At 42.4% G+C, this 17,363-nt stretch overlaps 1 protein-coding gene across 2 annotated transcripts in view; it reads left to right on the top strand.

Moving 5' to 3' along the window:
• Positions 1 to 17,363, top strand: part of LOC134356685 (ubiquitin-like modifier-activating enzyme 1) — a 470,199-nt gene that overhangs the window by 319,345 nt on the left and 133,491 nt on the right. For both annotated transcript variants that reach the window (XM_063067717.1, XM_063067718.1), the window contains exon 22: positions 10,687 to 10,878. In XM_063067717.1, the coding sequence (XP_062923787.1) occupies positions 10,687 to 10,878 (192 nt within the window). The remainder of the gene's footprint in view (positions 1 to 10,686; positions 10,879 to 17,363) is intronic.

Here is a 17,363-nt window from a genome sequence, read left to right on the forward strand (position 1 = left end):
AAGGACTGGGCCACTGGCCTGTTGATGTGTAACAGAATCACATAGTAAGCCAGCGTGGAAACAAGCCCTTCAGCCCAACTGATCCATTCCAGCCATAGTGTCCTTCCTGCTAGTCTCAGTTGCCCGTGTTCATCCCTTAACATTCCACAATTGCATAACTACCCACCAACTACATTCAGAGGCCACTTGACTAGGTATACCTGTACACCGGCTTGTTAATGCAAATATCTAATCAGCCAATCATGTGGCAGCAACACAGTGCATAAAAACATACAGACATAGTCAAAAGGTTCAGTTGTTGTTCCGACCAAACATCAGAGTGGGGAAGAAATGTGATCTAAGTGACTTTGACCATGTTGTTGGTGCAGGATGAGGCGACTTGAGTATCTCAGAAACTGCAGATCGTCTGGGATTTTCATGCACAACAGTCTCTAGAGTTTACAGAGAATGGTGCAAAAAGCAAAAAACATTCAGTGAGTGGCAGTTCTGTGGGTGAAAACGCCATGTTAATAAGAGAGGTGAGGAGAATGGCCAGACTGGTTCAAGCTGACAGGAAGGCAACAGTAACTCAAATAACCACAACAGTGATGTGCAGAAGAGCATTTCTAAACCAAGACCCATCACTGGGACCTGATGAAAGGTCTCAGCCCAAAATGTTGACTGTTCACTCTTTTCCATAGATGCTGCTTGGCCTGATGAGTTCTTCCAGCATTTTGTGTGTGTTACCTTGATTTCCAGCATTTGTAGATTCTCTGGTGTTTGTGACACAATACATGGAACTTTGAATTGAATGGACTACAGCAGCAGAGTTGCTCTAGGTTCTACTCCTGTACAACTGAGTATATATACATATCTTGATAAGGGTGGGGTAATTGTAACTAAAACTAATAATTAATTGGCAACTCTTTTTCAGTTTAGCAATATCACATATAAGGTATAGCCTTCCCCACTTCCTTGCTTAGTCACTCTCCTTCTGTTTCAATATGACCCACAGAAAACTGGCTTTCTCCTTCCCATCCATGTGGAGTCTGAGATCGTGTTCCAGGCACTGCATGACTTCTGTGTGAACAAGACACTTGGTTTTGACTGCTGACCCAAACCAGGCCATTTTCACAAATCCGTTGGAAAATGCAATTACAAATTATTTTAAATTCTGGGCAGTTGAGGAAGTTGTAAAATTCATCCTTACCTTTTCTTAGCTAGGAAAAACATGTCAAATGTGTCAACTTCTATTCACCACTCTGACCCTTTACTTCTTTTCACCCTGCCTATTACTCCCCACTGGGTCCTGTTCTCCTTCCCTTTCTCCTATTTTCTTCAGCCCTTGACCTTTTCCACCCAATTGGCTTCACCTAGCCTCCTTTCCCTCCCCCCACTTTTTTATTCTGGCATCTTCCACCTTCCTTCTCAGTCCTGTTGAAGGGTCTCCGCCCGAAATGTTGACTGCTTATTCATTTCCATAGATGCTGCCTGACCTGCTGAGTTCCTCCTGCATTTTATATGTGTTGCTGTGGTTGTGCACTTTGGTAGAAGGAGTAAAGGCATGCACTATTTTCTAAATGGAGAGAAAATTCCAAGAATCGGAGCTGCAAAGAAATTCGTGCAAGATTCTCCAAAGGTTAATTTGCAGGTAGAGTCGGTGGTAAGAAAATGCAATGTTAGTATTCATTTCGAGAGGAATGAGAGGAATGAACATATGAGGAGCATTTGTTTACTCTGGGACTTTACTTGCTGGAGTTTAGAAGAATTAGGGGGGATCTAATTGAAACCCATTGAATATTAAAAGACCTAGACAGAGTGGATATGGAGAGGATGTTTCCTATAGTAGGTGAGTCTAGGACCAGAGAGAAAGTATGGGGGTGGGGTGTCAGAAGTAGGTGGATTGTGGAGCACCCTTCCAGGGAAAGTGGTAGAGGCAGATACATTATAAACATTTAAGAAACTTAGATAGTCATATGGATGATAGATAAATGGTGATTTGTGTGGGAGGTAAGGGTTAGATTGGTCTTAGTCAGGGTTAAAAAGACGGCACAACATCATGGGCTGAAGGGCCTGTACTGTGCTATACTGTTCTATGTTCTGATGTAAATGCAAGATATTGTTGTACAACTCAATCCTTGCGCTTTGCCGCCAAACTCGATCTGTTTCACATCTTGCATCTTCACCTGAACTCTTTATTTAGTTGACTTTCTGTAATGATTCTTTTGTGTTAGTACAACTCTTCTCATGGGAAGGAACGATTAAATGACTCCCAGCTGGGTGAGACATTGGGATGAGGTCTTATCATTGCTCAACCATATGTTGTGCCTCACGCCGGGAACAAAGACAAGGGAGTGAGACACAGGGGAGGGAGTTACACAACTAGCCGAGTGGGGTGGGAGCTTGCCACCAATTGGACATCTGTTTGGTTAGTTGAACTTGCGATTCTTGATTTATTTGCAGAAGATGACAATGGCACTTGATGGGAGAAATGGTTAAAATCTGGTATTAATATTGAACCACCTTCTTTCCCAGACATTCAGACATTATCTTATCCTCTGGCATAAACCAAATAAAGCTAAGAAGACGGAGGGGCCCTGCACCCCATCAGCCTAATAATATTAATGAGGTTTGATGGGAAAAGGAAGTGGGCAGACATACAGTAACCATGAATCCTGGGAAAGGTTACTTTCCCTTGTCTGCTAACTGGCCCCTAAACTACAGCTGGGTTGAATCACTCTGCTTATAGTAACAGGATAAAGTTCAAGCAGGGATCCAGACTCTCCTCGGCTGTTAATGTTCCTTTGCAGACAAACTAATTCATCAAATTAAATATCTGTTCTATGCTCCATAACTGAGTGAGCCTTGCACTTGAGGTGCTCCTGAGTCACAGGAGAAATATAAGCACTTTGATGACAGAGCTCTTTCAAAATTACTGTTTGTACAAAATCATTGAAAGACACGGGACAGGAAGAGGCTGCTCATCCCATTATCCCGATGCTAGCTCTTTGAAAGAAGTAACCAATTAGTCCCGGTGTCTTGGTCTTTGCCTGTAGTTCTATAAATTTGATTCCCAATGAGTACTCCATTAATTCTTTCTTTTATGTTACCATTGAGTCCACTTGCCTACCCTGTTCAGCAAGTGTTCTTCATCCCGAACAACTGAGGTGTTAATTTATTTTCCTCTTGTTTTGTTGCTGATCACCATAAATCAGCGCCATTTGGTTTCATTATCTTTTTGCGGTTTTTTTGTACAGCTATTGATTCACAACCCCATTGCACATACACTCAGTGGCCGCTTTATTAGGTACAGGAGGTACTGCTTCATGGTTTCTGCTGCTGTATCCAACCTTTTCAAGGTTCGATGTGTTCTGTGTTCAGAGATGCTCTTCTGCACACCACTGCTGCACTCTGTTGTCATTTGAGTTAATGGTGCCTTCCTGTCAGCTTGAACCAGTCTGGCCGTTCTTCTCTGACCTTTCTCATTAACAGGGTGCTTTCACTCACAGAACTGCCACTCACTGGATTTTTTTGTTTTGTTTTACGCACCATTCTCTGTAAACTCTGGAGACTGTTGCACAAGAAAATCCCAGGAGATCAGCTGTTTCTGAGATGTTCAAACCACCCCATCTGGCACCAATAATTATTCCATGGTCAAAGTCACTTAGATCACATTTCCTCCCCATTTTGATGTTTGGTCTAAACTACAAATAAACCTGTTGACCATGTCTGCATGTTTTTATGCAATGAGTTGCTGCTACAGGATTTGCTGATTAAATGTTTGCATTAATGAGTGGTACTGTATAAAATGGCCACTGAGTGCTGACCTGAGATGTTCGCTGCTTCTGAGAGCTGTAGTTATACACAGAGAAGCACTCACCTCTCTCGGTTTGAATGCACAGTCCTCACAGGTCAACATCACAAAGGTCTGACGGAGAGGCAGCCAGGAGGACAAAGTAAAATGCAGCAAATTGGACTGTCAGTGCGATGGCACAGTTTGCTAGCATATCTGTGATGCTGTGCTATGGAATGGTGCAACACAGATACGAGCTTTCCAGGCATCACCAAGGAGAAATCCCAGCTGCAAGGTGGAATTAAAGGTTTCTATGCCCTTGTGTTCCAGTGGGAATATCAGCAGTGGAGAATCATCTCAGTTATCCAACAGAAACAGTAATCCTTTGGTTCTTGGACCTAATTCCAATGATACGCTATAGGACAGCACCCATGGGCCTGTTGTGAACATCAAGCCTGCACTGTTCAACTAAAACAGAGAGGAAATGCACAGCAAAGACCCTTCGATCTGCTCTTCCAACATACTATACTGAACCTATCAGAGCACCATCCAATTATCCCATCATCCCAAAGAACAGCTTATTGCATAAGCTGGCACCATAGATCCTACATTCATTTTCACTCCTGAAAACATTGTTTTCTTTAATCACAGAATCATAATGCACAGATACTAATCAGCTTAGTCCCTGTGCCAATACTTTGAAACAAGTTAGTTCTACTCCCTGCCCTGAAAATTACCTCCTTTCAAGCATACATTAATTCCTTATGAAAGTTACCATTAAATCTCCTCCCACCACCATTTCAGCCAGCACAATTGTAGCAGGTTGCATAAGCAAATTCTTTTCACTTTATTTTCTAATTATTTTCAATCTGTCTTTACCAGGATTTCACTCAATGGATTCAGATGGTCCTAAATCAGATCCTTCATTGCTTTCGGTCACTTTCTTTAGTCAAAGGAAAGCAAACCCAGTTTATTTCCTCTTCCCACAGAACTGTCACTCCCCTCACCCCATTTCCACATTCATCCTCTATCTATTTCCAGTGAAAATTCAAACAGGCACACAGCAGTATTCAAACATTTGATGACTCACAAACATTGCTTGATGGTATAATTGTTTCTGGGTAATAGCAGAACATGACCTGCAACTACAGTCTGATATAAATTACCATCTCTCCATCAGATTTATCCTGCAGTTTCTTGACCTGAACAGAAAGTATGAAAATCGACCTCAACGTTTGTGAACCAGTGAGACGGAGACTGACATTTCTGAACCAGTGACACGGAGATTCACATTTCCGAACCAGTGAGACGGAGATTGACGCCTGTGGACCAGTGACACAGAGATTGACGTTTCTGAACCAGTGAGATGGAGATTGACGCCTGTGGACCAGTGACACAGAGATTGAAGTTTCTGAACCAGTGAGATGGAGATTGACGTTTCTGAACCAGTGAGACAGAGATTGACGTTTCCGAACTAGTGAGATGGAGATTGACGTCTTGTCAACCAGTGAGACGGAGATTGACGTTTCCGAACCAGTGAGACGGAGATTGACATTTGCAAACTATTGAGACAGAGATTGACGTTTGTGAACCAGTAAGACGGAGATTGACGCCTGTGAACCAGTGAGACGGAGATTGACGTCTGTGAACCAATGAGACAGACATCCACGTTTCTGAACCAGTGAGATGGACGTTGACATTTATGAACCAGTGAGACAGAGCTTGGCGATTGTGAACCAGTGAGATGGACATTAACGTGTGTCAGTTCAGTGTAATATACGCTGATAGACTAGAGCATGTCAATGTTAAGAAAGGGGATATGTTGGAACTTCTGAAAAAGATAAGGATAGATAAGTCCCGATGGCCTGACAGGATATACACCAGGTTGCTACAGGATGCGCAAGAAGAGATTGTTGAGCCTTTGGTGATGATCTTTATGGAGAGAGTCATGGGTGCATTAAACACCCTGCTAGGGGTGGTCTAAGAGGCAGAATCGTTCGGGACATTAAAGGAACATCCTAGATAGGCACAAGGATGATTGAAAAAATGGAGGGCTATGTAGGAGGAAAGGATTGGATTTATCTCAGAGTGGATTAAAAGGTTGCCACAGCTTCCTGGGGTGAAAGGCCTGTACTGAACTGTAATGTTCTAGAAAGGGGATCTTTGGAAAACAGATCAGCTCAGGTGATCAGAGTATTAGAGTGTCAGAGTTTTAGGCTTGTTATTTTATAATGACTTAGGGTCTTTATCATGCAGCAGGGAAACAAGCCCATCAGTCCTTACCAACCAAGACTCCCATTTAAATAAGTTCCATTTGCCTGAATTTCTCCCATATCCCCCTAAACTTTCCTAACCATGGACCTGTCCCAAGTGCCTTTTAAATGTTGTTAATGTACCTGCTTCAGCCAGCTTCTGTTCAATCCTGAACTGAGTATTAATGAAACTCCACAGAATTTCCCAGCTAATTCTCTAACATTCATTGAAACATTGAACAGAAACCATGGTGGGGACCTGGAACACTGGTGCACAGGAACTTTCCCTGGACAAATTTATCCCTTAACTTACATGGACAAATGGTTTAATCATTTTGCTATCCATAGAAGTTTCTAAGCACTAATTTTCTGCAACTTATCCTGCATTGCAGTGTTTCAGAAGTTCTTCATTATTCCTTTGGGGTGCCCTGAGAGAATGTCACTGTATAAATATAAGTTCTTCAAAATCAAAGTCAAGCTAAGTCAAAGTAAATTTGGGCGCCATGGTGACATAGCGGTTAGTGCAGCACTATTACAGTTTGGGGCATTGGACTTTGGAGTTCAATTCCGGTGCCATCTGTAAAAAGTTTGTACATTCTCCCTGTAACTACATGGTTTCCTGTGAGTGCTTTGATTTCCTCCCACAGTCTAATGGCTTACCAGTTAATGGATCATAGTAAATCATCCTGTCAAAGAGGTTCTCAGCCTAGGGTCTATGAACCCCTCAGTTAACGATAGGGGTCCATGGCATCAAAAAAGTCGCAACCCTGAGCTACTGTTAAATATGAGGGTTACTGGTCAGTGCAGCTTGTTGGGCTGGAAAGGCCTGTTCACACTGTATTTCTAAACATAAATAAATAGGTAAGTGTATCATAGTGGTATGTATATGTCACCAAATACTACCATGAGCCTCACTTCCTTGCAGATATTTACAGGAGGATGAAGAAATACTCTAGAATTTATGAAAAGTATACATAAACAGAGACTGACATCCATGTGCAAAACAAGACAAATTGTGCAGATTTAAAAATAAACAGATAAATATGGCAGAGAATGCGAGTTCTTGATAGTGAGTCTGTCGTTTGTGGAGTCATTTTCAGAATTATGGTGAGTGAAGTTATCCATGCTGGTTCAGGAGCCTGTGAGTTGGAGAGAGTTGTGTTGGTTACGGTGGGATGCAGTAAAGAATGTGAAAGATGACAACCAATTTCAGCCTGACACCTTATCCAGATCAAGCCAGTGCCAATAATCTTTTCCCCACCTGATTCAGTGTAGAGCCTGCATATATTTAGATGATGTCACCCAGAAACTAACACTGGTGGAAGCTGACCTGGCTAAGGCAGACAGCCCCGCCTATGATTACTAACCTGGGTGAAACACAGGTTTAAATCTTCTGTGCCACAACAGCACCTAATTCTCTCATTGCCTCATCTGCTGCCAAAATTATAAGCCTTAATTTACTGCAAAGATAGAGATGCAGTTCCTGCTGCACACTCTTTTGCTTTCAAAGCATTAACAATAATTGGATTTCTCTATTTGCAAGTCTTAGTAAATTAGCAGTTGATTTCCCAAAGGGTTCCTCATTAACAGAAATAAATAGGTCTGTCTACTGCCATCACTGTCTCTGCCTGCCTTTTGATTTCTAATTATTTCCACCTCCTTCCTTTGATGTGTGTGTATCTTCCTCTCTGTCTCTGTCTCGCTTCTTTTACATGTTGCCATTGAGATAAGGACATGGGGTCAAATGAGTGACACCATTTTACATTAGATATCCATGGGTTACCATCTGAATCAGAATCAGATTTACCGTCTATGACATAGGGTATAAAATTAGTTGGATTGCACCAAGACTACTGAAAGATATAAAATTATAATAAGTTACAAGATTAAGTATATAGTGGAACAAAAAAAAGAATAATGAAGTAGTGTTCATGGGCTGATGGACTATTCAGAAATCTGAAGGGGAAAATACTGTTTCTGAATCATTGGGAATCAGAATCAGGTTTATTAACACTGCCATATCTCAAAAATGTCTTGCTTTGTGGCAGCAGTACAGAGCAAGACAAAAAAAATTAGGAGTAAATAAATGACTAGTACAAAAGAGGGATAGTGAGGAAGAGTTCATAGGTTCATTGTCCATCCAGAAATCTGATGGTGGATGGGGAGAAGTGTCCCATACCAGAGGGTGATGCAGCCACTTAAAATGCTCCCCACAGTACACCTGTAGAAATTTGGTATATAGCAGTTCTCCTCAGACTCCTAATGAGGTATAACCACTGTCACACTTTCATGGTAGAGGGTTTCTCTCTGGAGATGGTTCAGAGGAGGTTCACAAGGATGATTCCAGGAATGAAAGGGTTATCTATTGAGGAATGTTTGATAGCTCTGGGTCTGTAATCGCTGGAATTCAGAAGGATAAGGGGGGATCTCATTGAAACCTTTCAAATGTTGAAAGGGCTAGACAGAGTAGATGTAGAAAGGATGCTTCCCATGACAGGAGAGGCTAGAACAAGAGGGGCACCCTTTCAAAACAGAGATGCAGAAGAATTTCTTTAGCCAAAGGGTAGTGAATTTATGCAATTTGTTGCCACATGCAGCAGTGGAAGCCAGGTCATTGAGTGTATTTAAGGCAACAATTGATAGGTTCTCAATAGGACATGGCATCAAAGGTTACGGGGAGAGGCCGGGAACTGGAGTTAAGGAGGGGAAAAAAAAGGATCAGCCATGATTGAATAGCAGAGCAGACTTGATGGGCCAGATGGCCTAATTCTGCTCCTATGTCTTATGGTCCTATGGTAGAATTTAGAATAACAATAAAATAATATTTCAGCCCATTAAAGCAGAGATGTAGTGATTTTGTTTTTCTCTCAGAGGATCCTGAGAAGCTCTTGGAGACTTTACTCTTCCTCCAAGTGTAAAGAGAGCACAGTCTGAATAATCTTAAGGCACTAATTAGATTCTTGATAACCATGGGGATTAATATTTACTAGGGGAAGTTGGGCTATAGGCAGGAATTTGAATGTTCCAGTCAGATCAGCCACTATCTAATTAATTGATAAAGATGCAGGAAGAGCTGAGAAGCTCTTATTGAATATGTATCTTCATATTTATTATTTACCAGCTCCAGATGTTGTTGTTTCATATGCTATATTAAACCTGCTTTTTGAGTGTGTAATAGATTACATGCGACTATTTCAGGGAAAATGAAAGTTCTTCCTGCTGTCTCATCTGATATTTATGCCTCACTCAAAGTCACTTAACCCACTCAAATATCAAACTGTTATGTATAGAACACAAGAGGTTTCAGAGGGGGTTCACGAGAATTGTACCAAAAATTAAAGGGTTAATATATGAGAAGCATTTGATGGCTCTGGGAATGTACTCACTGGAGTTTAGAAGAATGAGTGGGGATCTCATTGAAACCTATTGAAACTTGAAAGACCTAGATGGGGTGAAATTGGAAAACGGCGTTTTCTATAATGGGGAAGTCTCGGGCCAGAGGGCACAGCTTCAATGGAAGGACATCTCTTAAGAACAGAGATCTCCTCCAGAGATGAGGAGGAATATTTAGCCAGAGGGTGGTGAATCTGTGGAGTGAATTGCCACAGGTGACTGTGGAGGCCAAGTCATTGAGTATACTTAAAACAGAGGTTGATAGGTTCTTGATTAGTCAGGGTATCAAATGTTATGGGGAGAAAGGAGAAGAATGGGGTCGAGAGGGAAAATAAATCAGCCATGATGAAATGATGCAGCTTACTTGATGGGTGAATGGCCTTATTCTGCTTCTATGTCTTATGGTCTTATGGTGTAAGAGAATGCAAAAAGTAACAAACAATCTGCTGATGGAACTTAGCGGATCGAGTAGTGACTGATCTGATGCCTCTTGATCCACTGAGTTCTTTCAGCAGATAGTTGGTGTGGTGTGTGTGTGGCTACTTGCTGCATGTTAATTGGCTGCTCCATATCCTACAGCATGCTCGAAAGGGTTTCATTAAGCATAGAACAAAGAATAGTACGACATTAGAACAGACCCTCAGTCCATGATTCTATGCCAAGTTAAACTAAATCTCTTCTGCCTGCACATGATCCTATCCCTGCATTCCCTGCATATTCCTGTATCTGTCTAATGATCCCTTAAGCAATACTTTTGTATCTGCTTCCAAGGGTTATATAGTGTCTGCTTCATTGCTTTCATTGACTTATAAAGTAATTTGAGGTATTCAGAAAGAAATGTGAAAGAAGCCATATAAAGATAGTAGAATTTTTTTAAATTGCTGTTCAATGAAAGAACGTACCACCAGTCTCAAGAACAGCACTGCACTTCCTCTGATTCTTTTACACTTTCTTCTACATTGTTCTATCTCAATGCATTGTGTAATGATTTGATCTGTAAGAACGGTAGGCAAGACAAGCAATCATTCTACCACGTGCATGTGACAATAATAAACCAAGTCCAACTCCTGTTCCAAATTCCAAAGACTTCAGTTTTGTGACTTTGCACAGTTCCTCTCATCTTTTAGCTCAGGGATTTTGCGGAGGGAATTGAACCTGCAACTTTAAGACTCTGAGGCAAAAGTAGAACTTAAGTATGAGGTTGTGTGTATCTTTGTGTGTACGAAAAGTCAATTCCTTCAGCCTTTGTTTAATCATTTTGTCTTGCAGAGCAAACTGATTGCTGGACGGATCATCCCTGCAATCGCCACCACCACAGCTGCTGTGGCTGGCCTGGTGTGCTTGGAGCTCTACAAGGTGGTGCAGGGTCAGAGGCCAAAAACTGCCTACAGGAATGGCTTCGTCAACTTGGCCTTGCCTTTATTTGCCTTCTCGATACCTCTATCTCCTCCGAAAAAGAAGGTAAGTGGGCTCTTCTTCCCCAGTGATTTAGGCCTGGGCTAATCAGTCTTCGTTATTTTTAGTTTTTCATAAATACCTGCAAGAAAACAATTCTCAAAGTTGTATATAGTGAGATATACATAATTTGACAATAAATTTACTTTGAACTTTGAAACAAGGTAAGTGGCTTCATCTTCATCAATGTCATTACGCTGAGGTATGACAGACAATTTGTCAGCTGCCACATAGTGGTAACCCTGGACCTCACTGGCCCCGTCTTCAGCATCAAGGAAGGGAATCAAACTCAGGTTTATTAAATACAATCCTGTTGACATTATTTCCATCTGAGCAGTGAGGGTCCGCGGTGGCATTGAAGATATACAAAATGCTGGAGGAACTCAGTAGGTCAGGCAGCATCTGTAGAGAGGGATAAGATGAGATAAAACTTTATTTATCCCAAAGGAAATTATTGTTGCAAGGTTGCTCTGTCAGAAATAGATACTTTGAAATACAAATTGTAAGCATTGAGGTACAAAAAGAATACAAAATGTGCATTAAAAAGTAATAGTGCAAAATACAAACGTGCAATGAAACCATATACTTATATACTCAGGAGGAGGAGTTGTAGAGTCCTATAGCCACAGGGAGAAAGGATCTCCTGTGGTATGCAGTGGTGCACCTCAATGGAATCAATCTCTTACTACAGGTGCTCCTCTGTTTGTCCAGTATGTCATGGAGGGGGTGAGAGGGATTGTCCATAATGCTCCGTAGCTTCTACAGCATCCTCCTCTCAGACACAACCACCAGGGATCCAGTTCTACCCCCCAGAACAGAACCAGCTTTCCTGAGGAGCTTATCGATCTTCTTGGCGTCAGCTGCTCTCACCCTGCTGCCCAGCAGACTACAGTGTAGAATGGAATGCTGGCCACCACTGAGTCGTATCAAATCTGCAGCATAGTACTGCAGACGTTGAATGACCGGAGCCTCTTCAGGAAATACAGTCGGCTCTTTCCCTTCTTGTTCAAAGCCTCGTATTTTTAGTCCAGTCCAGTTTATTGTGCAGGTGAGTTCCCAGGTATTTGTCATCCCGGACAACTTCCACATCCATTCCGTTGATGGAGATGGGAATGTAGGATGTTTTCACCTTCCTGAAGTCCACCACCAACTCTTTTGTCTTAGTGATGTTGAGCTGCAGGTGATTCAGCCCACACCACTCAACAAAGTTGTCCACCACTCTTCTGTACTTGGCCTCTTGACCCTGGCTGATACAGTCCATAACTGCCGAATCGTTTGAAAACTTCTGTAGGTGGCAGGAATATAAGTTGTATTTGAAGTCCAGGTGCAGATGGTGAACAGGAAGGGGGACAGGACAATCCCCTGAGGTATCCCTGTGCATACGCCCTAGTAAAGCGGGTCGTATGGTGTTAAAAGCACTGGAGAAATCAAAGAATCAAAGAACATGATTCTCATAGAGCTACCTGGCTCATCCAACTGGGTGTAAGCCTGTTGAAGCAGGAAGATAGTGGCATCCTCAACTCCAGTAAGTGGTTGGTAAGCAAACTGGAGGGGGTCCAGTGATAGAGTTACATTGGTCTGGAGGTGTATCAGGACCAATCCTTCTAATGATTTCATAACGTGAGGTCAGTGCCGCTGGTCTGTAGTCACTGGGCATGGTGGGGTGTGCCTTCTTGGGTACCGGAATGAGGCAGGATGTTTTCCACAGCACAAGGACCCTCTCCAGGCTTAGGGTTAGATTAAAGATTTATTGAAAGACTGCACACAGCTGGGTAGCACACACCTTGAGTACCCTTGAGCTGATGCATCCGGCCCCACAGCCTTGCCTGGGTGGTCTGCTGAGCTCTCTCCTTACCTGACAGTGACAGTCCATGTGTCTGTGGTCACTGGCTCTCCAGTGTCCTTGGAGAGAAACAGAGGCAAGGGGTGAGAGGGGAGGAGCTGGGGGGGGGCGGATGGGTTGTAGAGGAGTAAACAGAAGCCTCCTCATCAAACCTGTTGAAAAACCCATTTAACTCGTTGTCTCTGTCACAGTCTCCTTCAATCACCTGGTCTCTGGTCTTTTTGTGCCCTGTGATTGTTTTTATACCACTCCACATGTCCTTTGAGTTGACTGCTGTAGTTTCCTCTCCAGTTTCTTCCTGTAGCAGTCCTTGCTACAGGAGGATCTTCTCCCTCAGTTCCCTCTGAACCAGACTCATCTCCTCCCTATCTCCATTTCTGAATGCCCACTTCTTCCTGTTCAGTATGGCCTTGATGTCTTTGTGACCCAAGGTTTATTGTTTGGGAAACATCGTACAGTCCTAGTTGGAACAGTCAATGATAAATAGTGGATGTTTCAGTTGACACCCTTCATTATAACTCATGCTGATAGAAGCTCTCAACCCAAAATGTTAACTATTCCTCTTCATAGATGCTGCCCGACCTGCTGAGTTTCTCCAGAATTTTGTGTGTGTGTGTGTTCTGCACTTTCATGCCATGTACGTTGTTTCACCATTGAATGAGTTGTACCGGGAAGGAATCACCGGATACTGCTAACTCAACCTTTATTAGTAGGCTTGTTTCTCGGCAACTATAAAGCTTGAAGTACTTCTGGCATCCATTTACACAAACCATCCTGTACTCAGAAATTGTAGATAAAAATCCAAGGCCTGAAGGAGGCAGGATCTGAGCCAGAGGAAGTTGGGAGCATTTTTGACAAAAGATTGACCTTTGTTCTTGATCCCTGTAAAATTTCCAGGATATTTAAAAAATTCATTTCAATTGTTCTCTCCACACAACCACAGAGACTAATAAAGAACCAATAAAATTAAGCTGTTAAGAGTGTGTTAGAGTAATATTAAGCTAATATTGACATACCCTGTTTAAATTATTGATTCATCTCTTGCATTTTCAATAAAAGAGTTGTGTTAACAGGACTCACTTCCTTCAACATCTGCATATTAGCCTCCTTTCTGAGTCACATGTGATTAAGGACACCATCCAGTCCAGGTCCCCAAGATGGGCCAGGAAAATAGTTTTATCCAGGCTCTATCAGAATGTTACACAAAATGTAATGATACAGTGCCTGTAAAAAGTATTCACTACCCCCCCCCCCCGCTCCCCACTTGGAAGTTTTCATGTTTTATTGTTTTACAACATTGAATCGCAGTGGATTTAATTTGGCTTTTTTGACACTGATCAACAGAAAAAACAATAAAACATGAAAACTTCCAAGGGAGGAGAATACTTTTTATAGGCACTGTATTCCTGCCTAAGAAGTAATTCCACTTAGTTAATCACATCTTCTCATATCAAAGAAAGGATGTGCTGGCATTGTTGAGGGTCCAGAGGAGAATGATCCCAGGAATGAAAGGGTTAATGGATGAGGAGCGCTTGATGGCTCTGACCTGTACTCACTGGAGTTTAGAAGAATGAATAGGTATCTCATTGAAACCTATCAAAATTTGAAAGACCTGGATGGAGTGGATGTTTCCAGAAGTGGGACAGTGTAGCACCTCAGAATACAAAGATGTTCCTTTGGAACAAAGATGAGGAAGAACTTCTTGGCAAGAGAGTGATGAACCTGTGGAATTCATTGACACAAACAGCTTTGGAAGCCAAGTCATTTGGTATATTTAAAGCAGAGTTTGTTTGGTCCTTGATTAGTAAGGGCATCAAAGGTTATGAGGAGAAGGCAGGGGAATAGAGTTGAAAGAAAAAATAAATCAGCCATTATTGAATGACAGAGCAGACACTGTGGGCTGAATGGCCTAAGTCTGTTCCTATAACTTATAATCTTGTGATCTTAGTTGCAGCCCAAGAGATGGCAGGGTTCTGCTCCTTAGAACTATACATAACCTAAACAGTTTGCAAGTTGGGAATGCAGCCAGACATCAATAAATTTAGATTAAAATATCAGCCAACATGTAGTTAACCCAAGGTGTTTAACTCAGCCATTCACATATTGCTGCAAAGTGAGTTCCCACTTGGCAGAAGATGCCAACGGCCCTGCAAAAGCCAATTTCCTCCCACCAGTCTCCTTAATGCTATTTCATCCCTCTGTCAAAGTCAGGAGTTTATTATCATGTACTGGCTGTACTTGCGTCGGGCAGTCACAAGCTGTGGACGAGGTGTAGTGTGGTGACCAGAAGTGCACAGTGAGATGTCTAAAGCAGGAAGGTCAGTGGATGAAACCTGACACCCATCTGGCAAACATCACATGATCCAGGTAATCTGTGAATTGGGAAAGGTTCAGCAGTAATGACCTGAGCACAGATGTGCCTCTTCCTGATTATATCACATTAGGACTTCTGTTCAGGATCAGTTGAAAGTAGTTTTTGTTTTGGTGACCCAACAGTACCAGATGGATGTGCAGATGGTGGCTGTATGCTCTGCTCCATCATGAGAGCTGTGCCTTACAGATTGTCAACAAGCATATTCAAAGAATAACATCAATTAAAGGAATACTTACTGTAAAATAGAGTGAGGTCCACAATGGTTCAATATTTAATTTACCATCCTGTATGATGTTGTAATTCTAAGGAAGACACAGGTTCAGGCTGTGCTGATCTTAAAGGAAAGTCCGTGGAATTATATAGCACCATGCACAACTATTTGGAGTGCCCCAATCTGAGTCACAGAGTCATACAGCAGGGAGATGGGCCCTTCAGTCCAACTGGTCTATACCGACCAAGATGCCCATCCAAGCCAGTCCCAGTTGCTCACATTTGCTCCGTAATGTTCTCAATTTCCGATCAATGTACCTGTCCAACTGTCTTTTAAAAGTTGTTACTTTATCAGCCTCAACCACCGCTTCTGGCAACTTATTCCACATATGGACCACTTATTTAAGAGCCCCTCTTTAATCTGTACTTTCTCACCTTAAACCTCTAGTTTTGGTTTCCTCAACCTTGGGAAAAAGACAGGGCATATTTATCTTATTTATACCCCTCACAGGTTTTTCACATCTCCATAAGATGGCCCTCAGTCTCCTCTCTGTTGCAATGTACTACAAAAGGAGGCACAATGTGCACCATTCCCTTTGTATGGATGCAGAAGCAATACCCTAGACTGAGCGTCTGGACCCACAGGTGGGGAAAGCAGAAAATTGGCAAATATTAGAGCATATTTTAAATACATCTGTCCCTCAGCAGTGCACGAGGAGGCAGATTGCCCTGACAACTCAGCACTATCAGAGTGCCAGAGCTTATTTCCCCCATCATATGATTTTGCTCAGGTTCCTGAAAGGAACATTCAAAACTGGTTTTACTTTGCAATGACCCCAGCTGCCCTCTGAATTTTGAACTCCAGGAACTTATGCCGTTCATTGAAAGCCCAAACCCTCTGAGAGTCAGTGTGGACAGACTTGTGCCTCCTTCCAATCTGGGAATGTGGGTTTCTTTGTTCCCAAGAACTCCTAAGCATCTTTTGAACAAAGGGAAATTAAACCTTGGATGATGTCTTCGATACAACCAAACTCAAGCATGTTTAGGCCCACTCTCGAGTCAGTGAGTGGGACTGGAATATTGCAATATTTGAGCCTACTCTGAGCTGGTTAATATATTTTGGACATGCGGGTGAGGTGGCCAGCAGTTATACTAACTGACCACAGTCACACACAAATGTTGATCTCATTCTTCATTTGAAGATAGTTTGGCCACATTTCTCAGTAATGTCCTGATCCAACAAATGATGTGATGAAGGAACTCAGCAGATCACACAGCATCTATAGGAAGAAAGAAATTGTGGATGTTTCTAGTGCATCACATCACTCCAAGGCCTCACTTTCCCTGTCTCTGCAACCCCTATCTACAGCTCCCTGGGATGTTCGTGTTCCTCATTTCTGGCCTCTTGCCCTTCCTCCATTTACTTGCCAAGTTCCTCCCTGAATCTCTGTACTGCCTTCCCCTCCTTCAAGGTATTTCTCAAAAGCCACCTTTTTACCTGACCATTGATTCGCCAGTGTTTCCTTTGCTCACTCAGTGTCAGTTTTGTCTGACTGTGATTTTGAGCATAGAAGCTCTGGTGTGTGGCACTGTCACAGGTGCCATGCAATAGGATGGCCTTAGTCTGAGCTCAGTGGAAGTGGGTGCCCAATGGTTACTACCTACACAATGGACCAAAAGGTCTGCTTCTGTGCTGTAGGTCTTAATCACTTTATTTTCCATGTGGGAATTTAAACTGAGGCCACACCTATATCTGGACGCTGTTCATTGACTATAGCTTAGCATTTAACACCACCATTCCTACAGTCCGGATCAATAAGCTACATAACCTGGGCCTATGTACCTCCCCCTGCAATTCGATTCTCGACTTCCAAATCAGAAGACCACAATATATGTGGATTAGTAATAATATCTCCTTCTCACTGATGATTAACACTGATGCACCTTAAGGATGTGTGCTTAGCCCACTGCTCTACTCCCTCTATACCGATGACTGTGTGGCTAGGTATAGCTCAAATACCATTTGCTGATGATACAACTATTGTTGGTAGGATCTCAGATGGA

Source organism: Mobula hypostoma, chromosome 15, assembly GCF_963921235.1.
Source record: "Mobula hypostoma chromosome 15, sMobHyp1.1, whole genome shotgun sequence".
In the NCBI taxonomy this organism is placed as follows: Eukaryota; Metazoa; Chordata; class Chondrichthyes; order Myliobatiformes; family Myliobatidae; genus Mobula; species Mobula hypostoma.